We start from the raw sequence: 18,848 nt of genomic DNA, 5'->3' as shown, positions 1-18,848 counted from the left end.
TCAAATCTAGTTCAACCCTATATGGTGGTTCTTAAATAATAATAAGTAAAAATATTCTCTCTCTCTATATAGACGGGCATATACTATACACTAGCGATCTGCAACGACGAAATGGCTCAGTCAGTGTACATATTAAAGTTGAGCTTTCCATTTACCATTTCCGAAGAACTAGTTAGGAAATACTTTCTTATGTTTAGTAGGAGAAATTACACTTGAAATGTTCACCGGAGTGCTGTAGGCATTAGGCCAGTGATGCTGTGAAACGAATACGTATTGAAAGAATAAAGAGTTATGATGGATAGTCCCTTTATAGGATACAGAGAATATCTTTTAAAAGTTGCCTTTAATCCAAACTATTAAATGAATCATCTATTCACAGTATTTGGAACTTTCTAACCATAAACTAAGTTAATATCACAACATGACCTTAAGGATTTATGGTACTATATGCTCATCGTTATTTGCTGTAAATAGAACAATGAATAAATAAAATTAATTATTATTACAATTACAATAATAATGATATTATTTAGTCATACAGTATCATATTTATCATGAACATCATAACTCATAAAAGATGTAAATGTCGGCTTCACTACCTAATTAATGTAGCCTTGGCTGCCTCTGAATTTTCTATCAGCATACAGTAAAGCCCATCTATTGAGCACTGAACGTAATTAATGAATGGTTCTATTTACTTATACACATATTACGTTCAGCGCGGTTATTGATCATCTAAAATATACGTATCATTCAAGTATTTACTTTAAATTCAATTTAGTTATTCTGTTGTACTACTATCCACAAAATAAAAAATCTTATCCGCAATCAACTTGTAGATATGTTGATACTCCATCTTAGATATTTATTACACTAGATTTCGACCGAAAACTACGGTAATAAATTGTAAACATGATATACTGTATACAAGTAATTTCATTCCAGAATAGATAATGTTTATATGCATACAGGCAAGGAAGAAGGGTAGAAATAATTCGTAAATTAATTTATAACTTGAGCCCGACTATAATGTATTTGTGCCGCAATCTTAAAATTAACTCGTTTACTTAAAGCAGAGTCAAGTCAAATAGTATTATTCTTTCACCTTTTTTTATTCTGTTGTACATCATGATTCACAAATATTATTCCATAAAAAGATGATTAATATCTGAAATGCATTCCTAGTTCTATTATTTCATGAATTTTTACAGGAGAGGCATCCATTCTTAAAGATACGCCCAAATTGTACAGTATGAAAGGAATAAACTCGAAAATATGCAATATAATTAACATAGCCTTTCAAATAGTAAAGTGAGTATGGCAGTAATGTTAGTAGCACTATCTCACCCATGCAGCACAATTGGGAACAGCGTTTGAATTATTACATAATGGCATACCAACATCACTTTACTTTAGTTTACAATACAACATTAAATAGAAAGAGTACCATTTTTTCTTCACATAAAGAAATAAGAATTAAGATACAATTTGTATCGGTAGCTTAATAGAGTAACGACACAACTTCTCGTTGCAATGATCCAATTTTTTTAAATTGCTTTATCACATCAGTAATTTAGAGATTCTAACACTACTGAAATAAGCAATGTATTAGACTACCAATTACAAAAATTAGCATACTGCATATGTATGCTTTACAGCAAAAATATATATCTTATGGAAATTGCATTGAACTATATCAGCAGTATTTTATATTCAGCTATATACATTACAAAAGCAAGTTTGATAGTCCGCGGGAATAATAAATGCATCCAATCAAATTACTGAGGCTATCAATGAGATGGCATAAAGAGCTGCAGAAAAAATTTTATTATATGATCTACAATTTAACTTTTAGTAAGTCGAGGAAAATTAAAAATAAAATTTTGACATTCAATGTCTCAAATTAGGCCTTCTGAATTCGGACAATCTTTTTGGCATTGCCGCCTTCCTACGGGGGATCCAATTATTCTGTAAAGAGTATAATTTAGCAATGATTAATTTTAAAATTGTACCTATTCAAGGTATTGATTATGTAACTAATCCGTAGAGAATCTGATGATGTCATAAATTTGCTATCGGTAGCAATAGAAATGCCATTCTCTGTAAACTAGCGTAAGAAATCTTTTAATAAGATGTCTATAAATTTTAAGTACAATATACAATATATTTTAGAGCTCACTGAAACAGATGTAGTACAAAGAAATTTCTAAATCTTCTACATACAGTAATAGTTGCTAAGTAATACCCAATCGTAACACTACATGGTATTAATAAGAGTTCTCCATTAGTATAGGATCTGATGAATTTATTTTAATGACTACCATTTCATACCTTTTTAAGGTCTATAATATCCAAAATTTTGAATCTTACAATAGGTAGTAAAGTGTTACTATTTTCAAGAATTGCTTCTAGGTCTTCAAAGTAGGCATTAAATTGTTGCTTTGTTCGATAAATATATAACGTTCAAAGTATTATGAGTAGATGAAAGCTGCTAAGAATTTTATAGATTATATATTCGTAAAATATAAATAATATTAACATTATCGAATACATTGCACTACCAGTTCCGATAACAGAGAACCAAGTTCATTGCCAACTACAGCCATTAGAGCACAAAAACATTCAGTAAAGAAATGATTGTCTTGTCTTGCTAATAATGTAGTTAAAAATTCGTGTAGCATTGGAGCTCGAATTATCTAGGTTCAATTATTTAAAACGCACTTTTATCATGATGCTAATTTATAATTGAGAAAGTGCAGCACATAGATTCTAATTGATAACCAGATAGCATGTGTACTAATGTTCAATACTTTAATTTTGAATAATTCCCCTCCAAGAGTCATTAGATTGAAAGCTGTTTTCCTAGCATAATAGTTTGACCACTATTACACAATAAGTATTAAAAAATACGTATTAAGAGGTAGCTATAAAAAGAATGACTATTTACGTACGATACAGTTTCCAATCATGAATTTATAACCTTATCAGACCCAGTAATGCTCGATGAATATATAGGCGGAATTTTGATTAGATTGTTAAATTCTTCTTGGTAACGTTCTATTATCAAGGATTTAAGATCAATAGCCAAGTTTGGAACTGAAATCTGTCATAAAGTAGATAATAGAAAATAACTGTTATTAATCCATGGAGTAAAATGATTTAGTTAGTGAATTTTCACAAGCCTAGAGTTAAAAACACAGCTAAATATATTGTGAATGCTATTTATCCTACATGTCCTATTCTAGCACACAGTCGAGCATATGTTGGAGAATATAGGGGCTCGGTGGTCGCCTAAAATGATGGATATAGACATTACAATGTTAACGGTCTAAAATGATAATTGCAGCTGTATTTCAATGTATTGAAAAGATTCGTAATACTATCATTATAACAATATTAAGAAGTTGTAAGACTGTAATTATTAATAATTTATCAATTTCGGCTACAGCCCATTTTAAAAATCCTTATCCTCATACGTACTATATTAAAATATGGTTGTAGAGACCGGCAGATAAATACAGAATATTACTGTAGGTATTTGTTTGAGTGAAAAAGTGTGGAATTGTCGATGCTCGCTTGGAAGCGAACGGTTAGTAGGTTAGTTATAATAAAAGTTTATAGCACTTGCCTTTCCAATGATTAGATCTGTAATTTCTCGAAGGCATTCTTTGCTATCGACATCCTGCTGATCTATTTGATCAACCAATACGTCGAATCGTTCAGGTGTTATTTTATTAAGGACACCTAGCATTTTCTAGACGTTTATAAAATGTATTCATAAGTGTGTATATTATAAATACATATTAACTATACTGAAGGCTGCACTTACTGACTCATGCAGTTGTGCGGATTGTTTACGAAAACTTATCAGTAAATTCAAATTACACTATTCATATTTTGTATACCTCTTTCGGCGTCGTATGCACATCGTCTCTCTGATGCTTAGGTAGCCATCGTTTTGCGGTAGCTGGTATCTAAATAACATAGTATACGAGTACGTATCTTATTACAAGTGATAATAATAATATAATGATGTACTAGATAACAGTGAATAATGAATAGCTTTAGCTAGTAATACTCGTATGATGTAACATGTATTGTAATTAATGTACTGTATACCAGTTATTTAAAACAAAAATACAAGGTACAACCCTATTGTAAGCATTAACTACTACTGAATGGCAGAGCTAACATTCATTCTACCGCATATTCATGTTTTGGCAAATACAATCAATGAACTAGTTAATAGTAATAACATTCTTGCACTACCGTTTCCAGCCATAATGTTAAGGTATCTCCCATGCCTTCAAATATGGGTACTGCAATGGCAGCTTTTGCACTTTTAGAAGATTGGATTTTACTGTAATGCAGTGGATAAATTAGAGATAATATAGCTCTTGATAACGTCAAAGGTTCCTGTTCCAGACAGGCACAGTCGATTTATATATTGATCCGATCTTTTTCAAGACTTGAAAACATACTCTCGGAGTTGCTGGTGACTAATTTAGTGATACAGTACTACATACTGAGCAATAAAGACGATGACTACAGTACTGTACTGTACAGTACAGTACAGTACTGTACTGTACACTGTACATAATGTACAGTACTGTACAGTACAGTACAGTACTGTACACTGTTCATAATGTACTGTACTGCACCGTAAAAACCGGGCGATTTTCGTTTCTTTAGTCTGAACACTAGTACAGTTCGTGTGGTGTACAGTACAGTACAGAACAGTATAGTCTCTAAAGTACCGGTATGAAATTTATAGGTCTTTTCATTATTTAAAGCACCTCGAGAAGGATTTCGCCAATCTGAAAACAAAATAAGCACACCGTATTACTATATACTTGTACAGTACACTGTACAGACCGTATTTACGCTAAAATTTAAAATTGATTTATTTATTTTATTTCAAACAAAGACACGGTAATACTGTATGGCCGTACAGTATCACGGACTCGATTCACGAATGTGTAATAAGCTTAATTAACACGTACAGTACATGAGAGTACAGTACAATGTACAGTACATATTATAATATGATTTCTTGAAATACGTACAAAATGATTGATGTTAAAGATGATGAGAGGATGAAGAGTAGGTTTATTTGTAGAATGAGAATGAACGCTCATAGGTAGAACGTTAGAGAGACATACGGGAGGAGGCTACTACCAGACAGAACAGAATATCAATCGATCTATATTATACTGTACTGCTCTGTATTGTATTTGTCTGTATACAGTATAATGTATAATTTAATTTATCGTAGGCAGTTAGCATGTGATATCACTGACCGGTGTAAACGTATACTGTAAGGTATTGATACACATAGTACAGTACATCAGTACCATGGTTACATAGACAACATACAGTAGGCTATCTGTTCACTATATTACACATATATAAGCAATGATTAACCGTAGAGACTAGAAACTAAACTTTATAGTTAGTAAATACAAAATATATATCAAGATCGCTTTCAATGCTGTACAGTACTAGTAATTATACAGTTAATTAATAATGAATGAATAATTATATTATTGAACTACTTATTTGTAGTATACAGCATATCTAAAATAAAACCGTCCAATTTTTTTCAGTTATAATTATACAGTACAGTAATGTATACTTTATAGCAGTCAAGAAATTTTAATTTTAGAACATTACTGATCTGAGTGTGTCGTGCTGGGCAGATCCTATCTGACTGCTAATATATTTAACTTGATCATTTCTGATAACTCATACGGAGTATTTTTAACGTGGAACAATAGACTTTAACTTAGAAGAACTTTGTTGATATTTTACTGCGGTAGACAATAATTTAACTAAAAGTATGCATGGGCTATTTGTTGTTGGTTTTCTGGATCGTGAACTGTTTGTAAGATTTACGTTGTGCTTGAATAAAATCGTAACTTAAAATCTTTTAAAAATAGTTCAAAGGTCTGCATTTCTTTAATCACAGACATGCAGTATTTGTATTGGATGATAATATAATGAATCTGTTGTGTATCTTAAGTTAGATTAATAACAGATTCTATTCACTTGTCAACTGAAAAATCTAGAAATTAAACATTGTTGTGCAACAGGTCCACATTTCAAATTTCTTGTGTATGAGTAGTTCTACTACAAGTCCATGGAATTACTAGGGTCAAAGCTAGCCAATCAAAGTTCGGAGTGACTTTTCAGAACGATGTAGAATATTACAGCAAACATAGATTTATAGCCCTAACCATAGCTATAGAGTGATACGTCGTTGCTATTTACATCAAAATTTCAACATTACGTTGTAATGATAGTACGATATTGCCTTTCGAATTTGAATACAGTACGAGAACTAGTACTGTACTGTACTTTGGTATAGCATGCATTATGAAATTTTGATTATACTTTACACAAGTCCATAACAAGTGAATTGTATTATTCGTTGTTACCATGTCGTTACTATCCTGTGCTATAAGAATGATATATTTATCAGTTATAGCTATTTTTGTTCAAATTTCCACATCTTGTAGTATTTACTGTACAGTACTGTACTGCTTCCAAATTAAAAATTGCTATACTGTATCATGGATTACGAAATTTTCATTGAAGTACAGTACAGTGTGTATCGGCAATCAGTTACAGTAATTTAATTATTAGTTGTTACCATGTTGTTACAATACATTTTACCAGACTACTGATTCAACATTTGACATGGTCAATAATCAATATTGATCATGAATTCATATTTGCAGTACAGAAGCTTTCATCATTTTGAATCGGACGCGCAAAATACTGACATTAGCCAGGGACTTGTTCGAAGTCATGAGTCCCCTACAGTGGCTACGAAGATTTGGGTATACAGTATTATGAGAATTCATGACTAGGGATTACTGTATCTGTACTTTAGAATTCGCTATTGGAATATTCGAATTTTGGGCGACGTGGCAATGTTGGGAACACGTGGTTTGATTGCACCGTATCTAGTGTATCACGTACGAAACATGGTGATGGTGGTCTGATAGGTCACTCCTCGACATTGAATAATATTATCTCATGGTTTAATTAATATAATCATTAATTAATACTTAATTAATTATTATTAATATACGATACAGTACAGTATACTGTATTGTACTGTACATTACATTCATATTTGTTGATCACATGAGCATGAGGGATTCTTCGTTCTTGACATGCGCTTTCGGCTCTCCATCAGCACTGTATCACTGTACGGTACCGGACAACTGGTACAGGGGTACAGTACAGTACACTGAGTACAGTGTACTGTACAGTACATTTAATATTCTGTACTGTACTGTACACCGTAACATTCAGTACCATACTGTACAGTACTACTGTATATATATATCCCTACCATAGCCACTTTACATTCATTTGCTTTGCATTCTACTATTTTACGGGAAACAGGCAGCAACTACGACTTTCCGTAGATTATACTGTATAGTACTGTATAGCCAGAAGTCCTTGCTTGCAAGCGCAAAAAATTAGTAGGACGGTGCTTTGAATTGAATTCAGATTGAAGAGTCTTGTGCTGTATATTCTATTGCCAGGAAGCCATTTTAAATTCTCGTGAGTACGCTACATGTATCCATTTGTAAAAATGTTGTATAGATAACTAGAATTTGAGAGTCGATTACATTGAAATTGTAGAGGAAAATTTTCATCCAATGATCCTCTGCTTCAATGAAAATTTTTCTTTGAATTGACACAATCGATTTTACTCGCATGTATGGATATTTTCTGTCATAGAGTAAAGAATTTACATGCTATATTTTCCATCCACGGAATCATTCACTGACTGACTTCGGTTATTCAGCTATAATTTTTAAAATTCACAATGAGACATAGCGTACGTCAATACAGTACCAATAAGTTTATTCATTCGCTACTCTGTAGCAGTACTGCACTGTAATCGTATTACTCGTCCTAAATTCAATTATTACATGTGCATTTTTTCAAATACTCTAGTGTCATGTGAGTGAGGTAGCTGTCTGTTTCTGCATAAGTCATCGTAAGTCATCGCCTATGAATTACACATAATATACCATAGTATAAAAAGTCTCATTCATGCGGCATGGTGTGCAAGTTAAGCTAGTTTATATATATAAAACGTGTGATTTATGCAACCCTTTCAGCATCATCACAAATAATTTGCAAATAAAATACGTCAGAGTTACGCTCTCCAATGAAGATTCTAGTGAACTGTGCCTAACTCTCCTGTGAATTGGTGGTAGTTGTTACGATTCTACTACAATGTTTTGCAGAAGCTTTGTCAAATTAACTTGATCTGCTTTGCTATAAAAACAACATGGAGGTGAAACATTGAAATGACCTTTAAGTTGGGATCATATACTCTTTTAAATTTTGTACCTAAAACATACTATAAGCGAACGAATAAATGAAGTATTGAGCGGATTGGAAGTCTGCATCAACTGTACAAGTCAGATATTACCGTGACGATTCCTGAATTTGAGCAGGCAAAATATTTCAGCGTTACAGTAGGTGTAAATATTGACTACGTAAGTAATCAAAATATGTTCAGTTACGCAACTATATTAGTGAAGAATATTAAATCATCTTCAAGAACTGTTAAACCATGTTTCTGAGAAAGAGAAAGTAGATTGATGACTAGACCCAACGTTGCAGCCATTTGGAACGTTACATTGATGAATTACAGTATGCGTACATTATACGCGTATTAAGGTTAATTATACGTCTCATCGTAGTGTGTGCAGATAGTAGCCGCAATGAACGTAATAGTCTGTACTAGTTTTTTAAGTTATCAATAAGAATTCACAAATAGCTTACGGGCATAAAAAATCAAATGATGCACTTGTACGACATTATTTCTATGCCATATCCCGCTGATTCTGAACGTACAGTACAAAATGTATCGCGACCGAGTTGCTATTATATTTTTTTTACATACTAAAGTACCTCATGATTATAATTCATCGCAAACCTACGATATCTCCAGTATGCAAGACTTGATTTAGTTCTGTCGTCAGTACCTAGTACCAAGCACAATCAAGTTGGTTTCATTTCGTAAATGGATTTCTAGCAAATAGCTATGAGCCAATTTACTACAGTAGCACGCTGTACGAATCGCAGATTCTACAAACATGACCTTATTATGTGAAAAGAAAGGGCGAATGATTACATTATTATTTATTTACACTTTTTTGTGTACCTAGAAGTAGTTTATATGCAACTCCTAACCTGCTTAAGATACACATCGGATTGCTAACATTATTGTTATTATAATTAAGTACGTTAGCTTTAAAATTTGTCTATGACTTACATCAGGTAGGTCAGCTATTTCCGTTCAATATATACACCCTGTCACCAATTTTTTCTTTATCTTTAAACGCTTAAATTTATAGTACTGTAGACATGCACGCATTGTTTGTAATAAATGAATAAATAATAAGGAATACGAATTAACTAAACTATTATTTGTCTTAGCCGTACTTTGCTAATGTGCGTATTACTATAATAGTACTGTACTGTACTACTATGGGTAGAGCTACAGGACAACAGACAAAAATAATATCATTACTCAAAACTGTTTATGCTCCACTACACAACTGTGGCTGTAACTGTAGATGACAACGCGTTCATTTTATCGACGATCTCCAAGGATTGTAAGATTAACATTAACTTTATTTTAATTTAACGGTCCAGTATTCTCGACTTGTTTGAAAGCATTTCCAAAATTTTAAATTCTGTTGCTGTAGTAATAGTTCCTGGTCTTGCATTGACTTGACCGCGAATTTCCAGTATAACCAATTAATTAAAACGAGATAAAAAAATTTGAACGAACATTTGAGCCAGTGATTAAAGGATTTATAACTAAAGTACAGTACTATACTTCTGTGTTTGTAAATTCGTAATGCCTCGAAACTAGAAACACTTTCATCAGTCTGCGTAATACTAGCTTACGTGATAAACCGACACCGATACTGCAAGGACGGGGTGGAACTGCTGCTAGTAGTCCTTCGATACTGTACAGTATTCGTATTGAATGCAGTTCTCATTAATTTTCGCCGCCTTTCAACTTTTAATTATTAAGTATTTTGATCAATTAATGATTAATGGTGCAGTAATTGTTGGGTGCAAATAACATACAGTATAGTTGAATGTCATGAGTTAGAGCAATACAGTAGCCTACAGTACCTTAAAAATATTTACGTTACTTTACATTTACTGTAAAGTTACCTGCATCGTGCGGTAAACTAGCAATTTACGATATACGCGTATTCTTGTAAAGTGATTATGATCTTTACTGCAGATTATAGGTTATCGTTGGTTTGATATTGAATACGCTATTGATATTATTATTATAACGTCTTATGACTGTAAGATGATATTGCAGATGTAAATGTCAGTGAGAATCACCTAAAAGTATTACAGCATTAATTGTTTTAACGTATTTACACGTTTAGATTTATCTGTTGTGTCTTTGAAGATGACCACTGAAAAAGTTAATGATAAGTACATCGGTACTGAATACAAATCAATGGATTGCCAATACGGAGCGAAAAAATCGGTTATTACTGATGGCATCGTCGATGATAACTACGATGATGCTCATATTATTCAAAAAATTAGGAAAAGAATAAACTCCGGAGATAAATTTTATTCCTTAGAATTTTTTCCGCCGCGAACGGATAGCGGAGGCGTGAACCTTATTGCCCGCTTTGATAGGCTCGCTATCGGCAATCCACTATTTATTGATGTTACTTGGCATCCAAAAGGTAATTCCGGTGGAGATGAAGTTACTGCTTCGCTAACTATAGCCAGTGCAGCGCTAAATTTCTGTGGACTAGATTCCATGCTACACATGACATGTATTAATTCAACTACGGAGGATATCGATAAATACCTTCGTAAGGCTAAAAAGCAAGGATTACGAAATATACTGGCATTGAGAGGAGGTTAATTATTCTATATATTTAAATTCTTAAGTAGCATGTAGAATACGTTAATTGAAGTTAGAAGATCTAGCTCGATCTATGATAAACTGCATTGATTAATGTGAATTGGAAATTTGGAAAAGTACAGTGGCTTACTTTTACCGAAATTATTAAACGAATTGCTATAACTAAATGTAGATGTATCCGATTCTATTGATGAATCGGTCAGGCATACAAAGGAATTAAAATATGCTTCTGATCTGGTTAAGCATATTAGAAAAGAGTTTGGAAATTACTTTGGGATTGCAGTTGCTGGTTAGTTACATATGTAAAAATTGACTGTTAGGAAATTATATAAAAATTTATCCGAATTACCTGTGAATGTTATAAATCGTTGTAAATGATTTAATTCAAGTAAAAGTCACCGCTAAAATTACCTTGACTGCATGTATTATATGTAGCTATTTAATTTTGTTTACGTAAATAAATAACAAGATCGCTGGTTTTATACCTAACTTGAAATATACGATCAGTCGATCACCAAATTATTTGTTGATCACGATCTATGACCAATTATAAGCAGGTTCTTAATCAACCGTAAAACGTTTCTGTGCCACTCAGTTATTGCATAATATACTGCACTGTACATATTACGTAACAAACATTTAAGCTTTTAGGAATTCACTTATTTTTGACGTACAGTAGATTGATGCATCAATATTAAAGTAATTATAACTGCCAATCCGAGTTAAAATTTGTAACTTTGTATTTTAAATGTTAGGATATCCAGATGGCCATCCGGAATGTTCCTCATATGAGGACGACATTCGACGATTAAAGGAAAAACTCGATAATGGTGGCGACTTCGTTGTCACCCAGTTATTTTTTGATGCCGAAACCTATTTTAAATTTCTTCGCGATTGCCGAAATGCTGGTATCACTGCACCAATTATTCCTGGTATTTTACCGATACAGGTGTGATATAGAAACTGTTAAGTGCATCATAGGTACAATACTATTTATCGAGATTACTCCGCTGAAATAATAACGAAATTTTTCTTGCACGTGGGTACATAGGGGTACAACTCACTTCGTCATTTGGTACAGTTATCGAAGCTACCAGTACCCCAACGAATTCTCGACACTATAGAATCAATCAAGGATAATGATGAGGCTATTCGCAAATTTGGCATTGTGGAAGCTACTAATTTATGTAAAAAACTACTAGCATCTGATGATGTACCCGGAATTCATGTTTATACCTTAAATAGAGAGGTATAACAACAAATGAGCTTAAAATGTTTATTACATATTAATTAAAGCCGAAATAAAAATACTTTGGTTTTAGGAAGCTGTTGTGAAATTGCTAAAGCGTGTTGGTCTATGGCATGAAGAATCTATCTATAAAAGTCTTCCGTGGAGACCTTCGGCTAATGGAAAGCGCATTTCGGAAGACGTTAGACCGATATTCTGGGCATCAAGGCCGAAAAGTTATGTCCATCGTACAATGATGTGGGATGAATATCCCAATGGTCGGTGGGGCAGTTCTGCAAGTCCGGCGTTTGGCGAATTAAAGGATTATCACATTTTCTATTTAAAGGTTTGTGTTCTTAAATAGGCATCCAGTATATTAGTTTCCTGACAATTTTGTATCATACAATCAAAAAATATTTGTTTCACCGCTTTAGAACACCTCTAAGAAAGATGAATTACTTAAAATGTGGGGAGAAAAATTAGAATCTGTAGAAGATGTCTACGAGATTTTTACATGCTTTGTTTCAGGAGAACGTAATAAGTATGGTTATAAGGTAATTATCCTGCCTAGTACGTGTAAATTTGCGGTTTTTTGGCGCTATAGCATGTAATAGTTAATACTTTGCTATTTATTCATATCAACGATACTTTTATAATAGTACATTTATGTAAACTTATTACGAAGTAACTGTTTTATCATCCGTATATATATATAGGTAGACGCGCTCCCTTGGAGTAATGATGCATTAGCTCTAGAGACCTTATTTATTAAGAAGAGTTTAGAATACATTAACAGTAAAGGAATTTTGACTATCAATAGTCAGCCGAATGTCAATGCTCTACCTTCAACCCACGAAGTATTCGGTTGGGGTGGCCCAAATGGTTACGTTTATCAAAAGGTTGCTACTTTAATGACATTAATGATAGCTTATCCTGATAATTATTAATAATATAGCCGTCTAATTCGTGAACGAATTAAGATTATAATTCATCGTGCATCGATAGCAGAGCTTAGTGTCTGCTATACGCCTGACCAATTGTGCCTACTGATTCTTAATATTTTAACATGACCATAAAAATGAGGCAGTATTTCATTATCATCGTATGTTTCTTAAGCTGTGTGTTCTAATTACTGTTACTCAACTTATTATATTTTTTGCAGGCGTACCTGGAATTTTTTATATCTGCTGAAAGATTTAAGACCCTTTTAGAAGTACTTCCTAACTTTCCGATGATAAACTATCATGCTCTAGACTTGAGTGTAAGAGATAAATTCAATTTAAATTGTTAGTGACTTAGCTGGGCTACAACACTAGTATGATATGTTTACGTTATTCATGTTTATTGATCACTTTAATGAAACATAGGAATCAATTAATGTATCGAATTCCGATCATCATCAACCTATAGCAGTAACATGGGGAGTATTTCCTGGAAGGGAAATCCTACAACCTACAGTAGTTGATCCTACCAGTTTTAGTTATTGGAAGGTATTATCTCATCAATTTTTAATTTATATTTCCGCTATCATTTCTATTCAAGATGGTATTGCTGTACTAAAATTACTGCATTCGGTTCACATAGGATGAAGCGTTTGCGTTGTGGACTAATCAGTGGGCCAACCTTTACCCGGAAGAGTCTAAATCTCGTCAGGTTATAACTGCTGCCGTACGTAATTTCGTACTGGTAAATATGGTAGACAATGACTTTATTCAGGGTGGCAATTTATGGAAGGTGCTAGATCAGCTATTCTCTCTGGAGGCAGATAAAGCTGTGTATTAGCGTTACATCGTTATAATACTGGATATTCATATATATTAATAACTATATCAGGATGGACTGTCCTTTCGATAATAATTATAATGGTTTGTCTTTCCCTTTGATTTACAACCGCTAGTAATAGCGGCGGTACACGTATACATTCATGATAAGTTATGATTTCACTAGACTAGTGGCTATGTACAATATGTTACAAAGTCACTCTTAATGTACCTTTCGATTTGTCATTTAAGTTTATTATTATTTACATTTTATAGCACTCAGTTGCACTGATGCCTCTGTATCTGACGGCAGATTGCTTTGATAATTTCATTTATCACGATTATATAGCACATAGCTACATATATTGATAGAATTTTAAGTTATCGTTGCAGTAGATTCTGCGATGAAAATATCATTATTTTATTTAGCTTTTATAAAGTAACCTTTCATTACAGAAATCGGTTTGTAGCACGACAATAAATCAATCAAGATTTATACTGTAAGAATCATAGCACATCGAATTACTCAGTCAAATAGCTAATATCCGTTACATGCGTTTGATTGTTGATTATAATTGCCCTAAAATAAATCACTTCTGTGGATGAGTAGAACGAGCCTGATATAAGACTATAGGCCCAAGAACTGCCTATTTTAAGGCTTCACATTAATGGAAATTATATAATACGGAGCCATACCTAAAAGTGGTCTTACTCTGTTGTTTTACTAGACCCTAATTTTGAGCTAAGGTAATAGCACTCAATGTACTTAAATATTACAGGTCAGGATGTTAATTTTTTGCACCACTAATATCCTAAAATGAGTACTAAAATAACTTAATTGGTGCAAAAAATTATCAGTTTTGTAGTCACGGAAGGTTTTTAAGAAATCAAAAAATTGAGGAAACTTGATTAAAATATAATATTAGGTGCATGGCCGTTGCAACCAAACTGAGGTAGTCATCGAGGGTTTATAAAGTTATCAAATGTTACATAGAAATAGAAACTAGCGAATACACGATGTTCCGTTCAATGGTGAGATATTCATTATACTCCTTAGAAATAAGGATGGACATGACTACGTGCATAATTGCTGCGATATAAAGTAATGAGTTTGTACAGTGTGATGGGTCACCCTGAACCACTGGTGTAGAAGATTTACTAAATAAAGATAATAAAAAAACTTGATCTTGTGATCATTGTATTATCCTTGCCTCTATAATTTAGCGCATGCTTTATAATATTTGCTCGTACCAGTAATGCACTAAATTGACAATAATGAAAAGTAAGAATTTTTCAAAATTGCTTGCTGCAACGCGTAACGTCATTCAAGCAATTAAATAGGTTTACAAGAAAAAAACTATAGTAAATCTAAAACGTAAGATTATTTCGATTATTTTATGAGATATTGTTGTCGTTTCGCTTTTCCAAACATTCAGTTTTATTCGTCTTCGAATCATGTTACAGCTTTATTCAAAATCTCTTATTACAATGGATAAACACCGTTACAGAACAACTTTTTTTTATGTTATAGATGAGATGCTATTTTCTTCCTTTGGATTTGCTTTTTTTCTCTTTCGGTGATTTAATATCTGTAGATACCTTAGGTGTTTGCCAGCGTAACGGATGAGATCGATAAATAGGCCATGGCGGCACCGTAACCTTTATTCAAAGAAGACGTATAAAATTATATGAGTGTCTATCAAATTTGTATATACACGTACTCTCTCGTCTATTATCTTTAAACATCATTAATAAATATAACGCATGATGTTCTACAATCTTGAAATAGCATCTGTTATCATCACTAGATATTCAAACATATGAACGTGCAATCTGTACTCAATAGTGGACGAATATATTCGATTATAAATTATGAGAATACGGTACGCTGAATGATTCATCTACTTGTATCACGCATAATTTTAGTAACAATGCGCTTACTCAATCTTAATACGTAAAAATTAGCAAATTGAATTCTAAAACTCACAATTGTAGCAAGTGCAACTCCAGCGCCATAAACCATCATGGTTACACGAAAGGTATCATAGTAGTAACCAAAAAGGAGTCCGATGCCCTATTCGATACGTGTACATGGTCATAATCTTGTTAATTATATTAGCAGTAATAGCTTATACAAAATGCGATTGCACAGGATTTCAGTAAAACAAGACAGCAATCCAAAGAAAGCCAAATTATTGGAGGCATGTATAAAAGTACAGTATGAGATTAAGAGATGAATGCTGTAAACTGATGTAATCAATGTTTCACGATTCATTATCGCAATACATGAAAGTTGTATAGCCAATCCACCTAAATCGGCATGTATGAGACACAATACTACCAAGGACTTTTCGCTAGTATTACAAAATGATCTAATCCATTCTAATAAGATTACATTCCTATAGGATTTTGTTGACGTGAAACTGTCAATAAAACTTTCCATTAGGGCAAAGCGACTTCACATTAATGTCAAGGAAGGTTACAGTATTATAGCAGTTCATACGATATTACAAAATTCGCAACTTTTTTCATACATATTTACATTGCATGTATGAAAACTGATACTTTTATCCACGGTTGATCTAGGTAACTTACAAATCTAACGTTATGAAATGCTTAGCTTATGTTAATGATAAACTTACCGCAAAGATTAATATGATTGCTTGCATGACAAATTCAGCCAATTTCTGCCCTTCATAGTCCTTTTATTGAGCAAATGTCATGATTACATCATTAAAATAATTTTACTAGATTATTAATTTTAGTTGTAGATATGCACACACTTTTTACGAATGGTATCTTGATTTCGTAGTTAGAAAATACTAAGGATAAGCTTTTTTTAGACGACGCAAAACAGAAATTTATTTATAAAGTCGCTGCTCTTTACTACTAGTAATTTATCTTGAATATCATATACACCTATGTAAGGGTATAGTACAGGAAATAGCAGTATGATCTAAATAGTACTTTCAATTGATATAATGGACGAATAGTCGTGGGAAATTATCTTTAGTCTACAGTTGATATCATTATGGTATCATATTTATCATTAAAGCATGACATAGACAAGATATTTCTTGTGTAAAAACGTTTTGTATCGTTAAGGCAATGTCAACTTGTACAGTACAGTAATAACGGCATCCAATTCATTTTACCATTTCCAACACGTCTCTAGTCGCTACTGTGATCACGGGAAATAGCTTTCGAATCGCAGTAAGACGTAATTTTATCGCTCTCCATAATACCATTAAGGCATTAATAAGATAGACTCTAACTGACTGTACTGTACTGTATGATAGTAGCAGAGATTGGCAAGTGACATGCATTTCATTATACTGAAATTATATAGACATTTAACGTATATTGACGATAACGTTCTACTTTTAATTCATTTGACTTACCATGAAAATTCTATTTTTAATCCCAGGAAAGGGAAAGAGGCTTACTACAAGATCTTCAAGCATCTCGAATCAAGAGTATATGATTTGGATGTAGAATAAAAGACGATATCGCTACCTACACTGAATGCAAATGTCAAAAGAACTTGAATCACGATTTAATTTTATCGATATTGTTCAGATCCAATTTACAATTGACTCAATTGCATCCAAAGGAATATTACATCAATTTCTTGATACTTACAGTACAGTAGATACCCTTGACAGTGTATTAGTTTACAGTTAATAGCATGAAATGGAAAACTGAATGGTACAAGTAAGAGCGTTAACACGCGTCTAGAGGTATGTCGTTATGATTTCATCTTAGCGGATTGTAATTGATATGGCAAAAGTAACGTAAAAGAAAGGATGATACCTTCTAACCTGACCTTTACCTTGTTTAATTTACAGTAATCTTGCAAGGAATCTTTCAATAATATCGCAGTGAAGCTTATCCTAGGAAGAATTATGCAACAAGAACTGCTCGAGTGCTTCTCGATTTGCCGAGTTGGGTTGCTCTAACGAAAACTTTTCTATCTGTCGCTTGAGTCATACTATAGTATAGTACTGTATAGACTACTTCAGTCATACTGTACCACTCGAGAATTTTTCCTAGTACCTCTATAGGATACCCATGTAACCACGGTATAGAAGTACTATCTACTGCGTACAGTGGTAAGTGATCGAGCACATTCTAGCTGCCTTCGTATCGATTATTATACAGTTTAATATAAATCCGTCGATATTCTATTCTACCAGGTAGTAGCCTCCTCCTGTATGTCTCTCTAATGTTCTACCTGTGTGCGTTTATTTTCAATCTACAAATAAATCTGCTCTTCATCCTTAATATCAATCATTATGTTTTTCAAGAAATTATAATTTTATAGTCATGTAGAAACAGTAGAATAGTAATACAGTCCTGGTCTGTACTGTCAAGTGCATTATTATACTACGTAGCGTATACTTATACCATATACACAAGAAATTTCTGCTGGAATAATATTCTGCGACTACTACTGTATTCTAAAGGCCCTTTTAGAGCTGATTCTACAGAATATCAACTATAAATATCAATTAATTTACGGTACTGGCTTATTTTAATACGATACTAGCACTTACGACGGCTAGAAGATGTGCAATGACTTAAGTGTAGATTAATGTAGATTAAACTATACGCTTATCTTACGTGTTAGACCGTATTACCACTGTATTATGTGTGTATGTTGTATACTGCTTTACAGCGTATGTTACCGCTTATCAGATACCTTAACGTATTACGCGATTACTGTAATCTTACGGAGCTCTACTATAAAAGCCTAACGGGCTTTCAATAAACTTCACTTGTACCTACCGATCCACTTAGCTTATTGATTGACATTAAGGAGGTCAAGTATATAATCCATTTCGTACTAATGAATTTAGAATATGCGTAGCACACGCTGATAAAGAAAAGAGTCCAATACCAATTACTA

General features: G+C 33.0%; 3 protein-coding genes across 3 annotated transcripts; 1 reads left to right on the top strand and 2 right to left on the bottom strand.

Annotated features, from left to right (window-relative positions):
• Positions 1 to 1,898: 1,898 nt before the first annotated feature.
• On the bottom strand, positions 1,899 to 4,302 carry TRIADDRAFT_57737 (uncharacterized protein; the record flags this gene model as incomplete). The annotated part of the gene is made up of 7 exons (XM_002113463.1): positions 1,899 to 1,968; positions 2,013 to 2,107; positions 2,332 to 2,439; positions 2,562 to 2,696; positions 2,981 to 3,103; positions 3,906 to 3,974; positions 4,270 to 4,302. The coding sequence occupies 7 exons, from the start codon at positions 4,300 to 4,302 to the stop codon at positions 1,899 to 1,901; spliced, it is 633 nt and encodes a 210-aa protein (XP_002113499.1).
• A 6,226-nt stretch (positions 4,303 to 10,528) lies between these two features.
• TRIADDRAFT_26971 (uncharacterized protein) lies at positions 10,529 to 13,961 on the top strand (the record flags this gene model as incomplete). Its single annotated transcript, XM_002113838.1, has 10 exons — positions 10,529 to 10,946; positions 11,124 to 11,240; positions 11,707 to 11,900; positions 12,003 to 12,200; positions 12,274 to 12,525; positions 12,614 to 12,733; positions 12,896 to 13,078; positions 13,342 to 13,440; positions 13,547 to 13,669; positions 13,764 to 13,961. The coding sequence occupies 10 exons, from the start codon at positions 10,529 to 10,531 to the stop codon at positions 13,959 to 13,961; spliced, it is 1,902 nt and encodes a 633-aa protein (XP_002113874.1).
• A 1,517-nt stretch (positions 13,962 to 15,478) lies between these two features.
• On the bottom strand, positions 15,479 to 17,403 carry TRIADDRAFT_57735 (uncharacterized protein; the record flags this gene model as incomplete). The annotated part of the gene is made up of 4 exons (XM_002113462.1): positions 15,479 to 15,598; positions 15,927 to 16,013; positions 16,582 to 16,641; positions 17,341 to 17,403. The coding sequence occupies 4 exons, from the start codon at positions 17,401 to 17,403 to the stop codon at positions 15,479 to 15,481; spliced, it is 330 nt and encodes a 109-aa protein (XP_002113498.1).
• Positions 17,404 to 18,848: the final 1,445 nt, after the last annotated feature.

The sequence above is a fragment of the Trichoplax adhaerens genome, genomic scaffold, assembly GCF_000150275.1.
Source record: "Trichoplax adhaerens TRIADscaffold_6 genomic scaffold, whole genome shotgun sequence".
NCBI lineage: Eukaryota > Metazoa > Placozoa > Uniplacotomia > Trichoplacea > Trichoplacidae > Trichoplax > Trichoplax adhaerens.
This window is presented reverse-complemented; position numbering and strand designations above follow the sequence as displayed.